Genomic DNA, 7,100 nt, shown 5'->3' with positions numbered 1-7,100 from the left:
ACACCTGCTTGAGCCTAAGCCGCCTCCCAGGCACGTAGGAGACACCTATTAAACTACGCCGACGAAATCCAGGACAAAACTGCCCGAAATTTACTGGACCAGACAGTGTTTAGACAGTCAATAAACGACATTCACCGGGAGACCGTCACCACCTTTTTAAGCTCCCGTCCTGTGAATGCCGTAATCGGAGTCCAACCACCACCTATTGCCAATGAAGAGCTCCAGCTTCCCCGTGAGACACGTGTAACACTGGCACAATTACGCTCTGGATACTGTAGCAAGTTAAACTCCTACTTATCCAGAATCGACTCCGACATACCAAACATATGTCCGGCATAGGAAGGCACCCCGCACTACACTAACCACCTTTTCACATGGCCTCTAAAACGGGCTTATCTAACACCCCTCTCCCTCTGGATCCAACCCGTCGAAACGGCATGTTTCCTGGGCCTACCTTTAGATGAGCTAGACGAAGATAACCGGTGATATGCCCTACACTAGCGGGGCTACTGTTACTGTTAACAAACAAACAAACAATGAAACAAAAAAAACTTTTGTATTATTGAGTAAAACAATCAGGAAGTGCTAGAATGACAATGGTTATCCCATTACAATATCTATGAAAAATTACAATTATTTTGAGTTTTTAATAATTCTACTTTACATGTGTTTATGAGCTAAATTTTCGAAATTTACTCTTCAGTTACCCAGTCCCCTACTCACTTCCGTTTAATGCCGCTCAATGACTTCATACCAGCTATCGTTGGCACTCTGGACGCAGCTTTCTTCGCCTCTTCAATGGCCATTACCATGCGACGAGGCTCTGTTAAAAACCAAACCCATAACAGCTGACTGTAGCGCCAAAGTTTGTCTTTTTCCTTATGATATTAGAGGAAGAAAAGAACTAATTTTTAACATATATTTGAAACATAATTTTTGTTAATCTTACAATTCTCTCAGTTATGTTTTCCTGAAATTGTGTGCGCAAATATCGCAGTGTTTTCTCAATGCGTTCCTGGGTGGTTTTTGCATTGTAAATCGGCATTAAAAAACGAACATGTTCAAACATTGGTGCTTCCACCGGACTGTCGTACACCAATGGCCGCAGCAACCGTTCTATGCGTTCCCTAATGAAATTATAAATTGTTAAAAGGAAATAATATATATAACAATTTATATTTGTGCTTACAATTCGTTCATTTGTGAGAAAGCGTGCGTGTATGCTTTGGAACCGATCAGCCCTTGCATGGCATATGATAATAATCGAGTGAATTTCTCAAATTCATACAGGCAGGATTTTACGTCACTGCGCACCTTCTGACCTAAATGAAGCGATAACTGCTCTGCTATTCCTTCCAATAATAAGGCGGCCGAGGTATTCGTGAATCCTCCTCCTTGCACCATAAGCGGCATATTGTTGTGTTGTATAGAACGCATCAATTTAATGCGTCTGAAGCAAGCTTCTGTTTCGCTACTTATCTGATCTGTATTAACAAAGCGATTACGCTTACGTTCTAAATCTAATTGTATTGCAATCCACACAAGTTCAGCATTGGATAATGCATCTGAAATAATTTTGGTCAATCGCTTATCGGTCTCATGGCGCTTTAATGCACGTTCCAATTTCAATTTCGTATTTTCATAAAGAATCAATTCCATACGTTGTTGAGTGTGCTGTTGTACATGCAAAGTGAGATCATTTAGTAGAGTTTCGTATGTTATTTTTAAAAGGTGTTCGTTCATCATTTCCAGTTCAAGAGTTTCATGCTCCATATCAGCAAGGCTGATTATATGTATTTGTGAAAGGTCTAGAAGATCAATCAATGACTGTGTGGCCTTTGCCTTAGCTTTCTCCTTAATGTATTCAATAGTGTAGTATTCCATTCTATAGATTAAAAATAGACCAACTTTAAGAAAGGCAACTTCGTATAAAAGATAAATTGATATTTCTTACGATTTGGCCAAAGACTGCAGTTTGTCCGAAAATTCGGAATGATCGACTGCGGTATTATCAAATTCGTTATAATCCTGTAAAACTTTGCTTAAATCATATTTCAAATAATTTACTTTTGGATATGTTGCTTCTACCTGAATTTTAAAATTTTCCTTCATATACAGAGTAAAATATTGCATGAATGTATCGCATTTGAGTAAATACTGATCTATAGGCAATTGATGTATAAACAAGGGTGGAGATTGCTACAAAACAGGGAACAAAATATAGTAGAATTCAGTGGATACTTTTATGTACATAGTTTTTAATTTGCTTACGAATTTGGTGAAACAGTGCGTAGCTTCATTAGAAAGTTTAGTATTTTCACGCTGCATTTCTTCAAGTTGACGCGTTTTGCGTTGACATTCTATTAAAAGTTCAATGTCTCTATTTGCTAATATGCTAATTTCATTTTCCAAGTCTCCTAGTTCAGAATTGATTTTGTTTTTGGTACATCTAGCAGGATGCATTATATAATCATAGCTTGGAAAGATATACTTTTAGTTCAATAAGTACCTCATATCCTCAACAAGCGTTGCATAGCAGTCCTCAGTGTGCTCTAGCAATCGCAGCTCGTTAGTCATACTTATTATTTGGTCTTCCGTATATTGTAGCAGTCCAGGATTGTCATTTCCTAATTCCTTGAGTTTTTCAGCGCGATCAGATGCTTCCAACAATTCACCTCTTTCCTTTAATTCGTTCCACTCCAACACTTCATGTTCAGATAGTATGTTAACATCGGTGATATTATCAGTGAAAAAATTGAAGAACTTTTGGAAGCGATCATCATAGAGAATCCATTGATTGGCGCAATCAAAGCCCAACTTTTTGAACACATCAAAGCGCTGTTTTGTAATAAATTTACAAAATTTTATTGATTTATGAAATATACTATTTTCTTGACTTACATTAACTAAGTCTACCATCTGCGTAAATATTAAAATAAACTATTCAACTACACAATTCAAATTGCACTATTTTAAATTAAATTACTTTCTTCTTCTTCGTGCGTAAAAACTGTGAACCGCTTTAAAAGTAGTGCCATTTCAGAATAATTCCAAAAACACATAATACACCATGCACACGATTCAAAGTAAAGTTAAATTTATGTACATAATTGCAATAACTTATAAAACAAAAACACAATCACATCTCAGTTTAATAAGGTCCGTTTTCATCATGTCTGAATTTAAAAAAAAACCCTTAAAAGAAATCCATAAAGAATTCAGAAAATCCCTTAAAAGTTACAAAAAACAAGACAAGTGATGCAGCATTTAAAAAGAAATGTATAAAAATCATTAGAAATAAGAAAAGTAATAAAATTGTATGCAATGAAGAATAATAAAATAAATACAATAATAAAAAAAATAAAAATAAAAATCCCTAAACAAGTCTTAAAATTCTCTCAATACAAAAAACTCTACAGCTAATGAGTACTGTTAACAATTATTATAAATATATTATTCCAGAGAAACTTCAGAATTTATCAAGCTAGAACCAAGCTACAAATCTAGTAAAAACCAAACCAAAAAGTATAATGTAAGTTATAAGTATTGGAATTGCGAGTCGCCCTGCACTTATCCCTCATATTTTGACATTTGCGTCACAAAATAAATTGAAAGCAGTCAATGCGTTTCATGGCTTCATACATTTTTATTTAAACGGAAAACGAAAAAGTGAAAGCAATGACAAATTCACGTTTTTCTGCAGATTTCCTCAACACTTTTTCGCTTTTACTAAGGTACAAATGCTCATATAATTATCAACTGATCAGCCACTTAAGGTAATTTTGGTATAGCTCATATCTATCAACTAAGATAACTAATTAGCTCTCGTTTCCACGACAGTCGGTTCTACGTAACCGGAACGACCCGGATTTATATCCGGCCAAGGACTATCACTTCAGCAGCATTCCCCGTATAAGTATAGAGAATATTTAATGTACTACAACAAACATTGTACGCCGTTGATGGCGAAAAAGTTTGAAACAAAAGTCAGTCTAAACGATATAATTCCATATATCCCAGAAATTACTTTTTAAGTGTTTTAACCATTGATGACGTTTTAACTCACTTAGCGCAGCTTGTGAGTGAAAAGGAATTATTTTGTTGAAACCAAATATCTTTGATTGTAAGCACTGGTCATATTTTCAGAGTTGATAAGTTCGCATAAAAAATTCACAATTGGCAACACGCTTTGTCACTGAATGACAATACAATTTCGTATTATTACAACTGTTTGCCGAAATAAGTGATTCTAAAAACTTATAGCTAAGACAATAAAATGGTAAGTTACATTTTTCCAGCTAAATCATTATCTATACCTGTGGACGAGTATGCTTCAATGCAAATTTGGGTAATATAATTTTCTTTTTTACTACGAAGGCACGTCGTTATGATTCCCGTACAACCATATTTTCCCCGGAAGGGCGATTATACCAAGTGGAATATGCCATGGAGGCTATTTCTCGTGCAGGCGCTGCTTTAGGTATACGTGCGCAGGATGGCATTGTTATAGCAGCTGAGTGTCACACCACAAGTCCGTTGCTGGACAACGATATTTTCCAAGATAAAATTTATAAAATTAATGAGTAAGTAATAAAGTTAAACACATTAACATGAGAACTTTAAATTTATCAACATGTCCAATTCCAGTCATATTTGTGTTGCTGTCGCCGGTATCACCTCAGATGCTAATGTTTTGGTTAATGAGATGCGTTTAATAGCACAGCGTTATCAATATAATTACGGTGAACCAATACCACTTGAACAATTGGTATCTCATTTGTGTGATATTAAGCAAGCTTACACACAATATGGTGGCAAACGTCCATTCGGTGTGTCCATTCTTTACATGGGTTACGATAAACGTCATGATTTTCAACTATACCAATCGGATCCAAGCGGCAACTACAGTGGCTGGAATGGAACCTGCATTGGTAAAAGTTTTGGTGTAGCCATGTCTATGATAAAAACGGAGCTAGCAAATCGGTAAAACAATATACAACTACCTAATTTTTTTTAATCTAACGCTTTACATTTCAGTTACGATAATTCTGAAAATCCGCTTACAACGGAAGAGGCGAAAAAAATTGCTATTAAAGTCTTAGCCAAAAGCATGGAAGGCATTAATGCAGAGAAGATAGAAATGGCAGTCACTACATTGGGCAGTGATTCACGTCCGGTAATAAAAATGGTACAGAAGGAAGAGATTGAGCGATTAATAACCAAGCACAATGAAGAAGAAGAAGAAAAGAAAGCATCAACATCGGGGGCGAGTGCCAAATCATAAAACCAACTTGATTAACATAAATTATTTTTTATGGAATATATTGCTAGAATTCATGATTTGAGTACATGTAATATAAAGCGCATAACATAAGTGAAGTTTTATTTTCTATACATATACAATATTTTGTATTACGAGAAAATGATGTTAACATTTCAAACAAATTTCAGCACTTCCGTTCAAAGGCGCAATTGAAAAGGATTTCCCACATTATAAACGCTTACTAAGAATTTCAAAAATATATAAAGAACGATTTGATGCGTTCTATTTAGCGCTATAGCCCTTATAGGTGGGTCAAAACCTCTGTTCAGTTTTTGAATGGAGTTTTAAGTATGGAGAAATCGAGAATTAACAGGCTTTCCAGTGGAAACATGTACAAAGGGGCTTTGTTATTTGCTATTTCTCGATAGGAATACCAATCAATTAACTTATCAATGTCACAAGTCTTACTAAACAGGCAACAAACTATTCCGACTTCATTCTTTGAATGTAATATTGGTGATCTGCATGGTTTATTCAATAATTTAAGGACAGTTTAAGACATTTGTTAAAGAATTTCAAAATTTTTTAATTTATTTCTGATATTTTTTAGATGCATTGACTTTAAAAAATAAGAAGGTAAAAAAATTTCAAAGACCTTATTTCTCGCAAAATAAGTCGGAAATTTTTGTATTTAGAACGATAGACCACAAACTTAGTTACTTCAGTTACGGATTCTCCAGACATTTTTATGATGTATGTACCTGACAAAAACGCATATAGATTTTCGGACAAACAGTCTAAAAAAAAAACAAAAACGAAATACGACGCCTGTAACATTTTAATAATTAGGTTTCAATATATAATATTTTGTATTTTTTACTACTCCAAGTATATATACATATGTGTATACACAATTTTTTGAAATATTACACGTTCGAACCAATTACTAGAAAAACTCTGTCCTGATAATATTTTTCAGAATATAATACTTTATACATTTTTAAACGAAAGAATTTTTTCCCCGGAGCACTGCACCCAATTAGCTTTTAACTCTCAGAGGATCTCGAAAAAATTACGCCAAGTATACGAAGCTCAGTTCAGCTTACTTAAGGCCAGTGTTTCAGTGCTAAAATAACGGTACTGAATTTTGATTAAAAATAAAATAAAAAAAATTAAGCCTGCGAAATTGGTTTTTTAAACTTAGTTTAATTGGAAAGCAGAGTTAAACTTAGCCCTAAATCTTCCAACTTGTTTTTGTTGTACTTTTAAAACCTTTTAACTGGGTTTTTAAAGAACAGAGTCCTACTTCTCTAAGGTAGCATGTTCATAAATAGAAGAAAATACATTTTTTATATGTTTATGCAGCTTAATTAATAATTTATTTATTGACACTTACATTTATGAATCATCGATAAACCATAAGGACATGAACAATTTCAATAACAAGACATTTATAATATTTTCTAGGTATAGAATATTCCAAAAGCTTATCCAACGCGCACATTAATATTACCCCTGTTATTACGATTACGTGATCTGTTGTTTCTTCTGTTACCTCTCCTATTGCCTCTCCTATTGTTATTGCGAGTGCTGCTACTACTGCTTGGATTATTTAGTGATATGCGCCTTATAGCTGTGTAACGGAGACTGCCGCTAACTTTCTTAGCGGTACCATTACTACTTGTTGTATCGTAATAACTGCTAGGTAGAGCAGAACTAGTAGCGTCAGTATTTGAGGTTTGAGCCCTGCATACCTTCAATGTGAATAAGCCAACAAGGAGCAGTGGCAAAAAAACTTGAAGATATTTCATTGTGGTGCTGTGGGTATTTGAATTGA

General features: G+C 34.5%; 3 protein-coding genes across 3 annotated transcripts; 1 reads left to right on the top strand and 2 right to left on the bottom strand.

Moving 5' to 3' along the window:
* Positions 1 to 537: 537 nt before the first annotated feature.
* Positions 538 to 3,006, bottom strand: LOC128866156 (augmin complex subunit dgt3). Its single transcript, XM_054106672.1, has 8 exons — positions 2,902 to 3,006; positions 2,510 to 2,838; positions 2,272 to 2,449; positions 2,089 to 2,199; positions 1,955 to 2,028; positions 1,190 to 1,885; positions 950 to 1,127; positions 538 to 878 (listed from the first exon to the last, which is right to left on the bottom strand). The coding sequence occupies exons 1-8, from the start codon at positions 2,917 to 2,919 to the stop codon at positions 720 to 722; spliced, it is 1,743 nt and encodes a 580-aa protein (XP_053962647.1). The 5' UTR covers positions 2,920 to 3,006; the 3' UTR covers positions 538 to 719.
* A 1,162-nt stretch (positions 3,007 to 4,168) lies between these two features.
* LOC128866116 (proteasome subunit alpha type-4) lies at positions 4,169 to 5,374 on the top strand. Its single transcript, XM_054106617.1, has 4 exons — positions 4,169 to 4,279; positions 4,378 to 4,583; positions 4,648 to 4,983; positions 5,038 to 5,374. The coding sequence occupies exons 1-4, from the start codon at positions 4,277 to 4,279 to the stop codon at positions 5,282 to 5,284; spliced, it is 792 nt and encodes a 263-aa protein (XP_053962592.1). The 5' UTR covers positions 4,169 to 4,276; the 3' UTR covers positions 5,285 to 5,374.
* Positions 5,375 to 6,660: 1,286 nt separating this feature from the next.
* LOC128866381 (uncharacterized protein DDB_G0286105-like) lies at positions 6,661 to 7,100 on the bottom strand. The gene has a single exon (XM_054107073.1). It carries the CDS (start codon positions 7,072 to 7,074, stop codon positions 6,751 to 6,753), a length of 324 nt encoding a protein of 107 aa, XP_053963048.1. The 5' UTR covers positions 7,075 to 7,100; the 3' UTR covers positions 6,661 to 6,750.

This window comes from Anastrepha ludens, chromosome 6, assembly GCF_028408465.1.
Source record: "Anastrepha ludens isolate Willacy chromosome 6, idAnaLude1.1, whole genome shotgun sequence".
NCBI classification, from domain to species: domain Eukaryota; kingdom Metazoa; phylum Arthropoda; class Insecta; order Diptera; family Tephritidae; genus Anastrepha; species Anastrepha ludens.
Note: the sequence above shows the minus strand (reverse complement) of the source record. Positions and strands in the feature narration are given on the sequence as shown.

Bases quoted from the DNA above. Each gene is read 5' to 3' on its own strand.
- LOC128866116 (XM_054106617.1), top strand. The intron at 4,584-4,647 runs GTAAGTAATAAA...GTCCAATTCCAG, and splicing joins AAAATTTATAAAATTAATGA to TCATATTTGTGTTGCTGTCG. The intron at 4,984-5,037 runs GTAAAACAATAT...TTTACATTTCAG, and splicing joins AAAACGGAGCTAGCAAATCG to TTACGATAATTCTGAAAATC.
- LOC128866381 (XM_054107073.1), bottom strand. From the start codon at position 7,074: ATGAAATATCTTCAAGTTTTTTTGCCACTGCTCCTTGTTGGCTTATTC.
- LOC128866156 (XM_054106672.1), bottom strand. The intron at 1,128-1,189 runs GTAAGCACAAAT...TAATTTCATTAG, and splicing joins TTCTCACAAATGAACGAATT to GGAACGCATAGAACGGTTGC. The intron at 879-949 runs GTAAGATTAACA...TAATATCATAAG, and splicing joins AAAACATAACTGAGAGAATT to GAAAAAGACAAACTTTGGCG.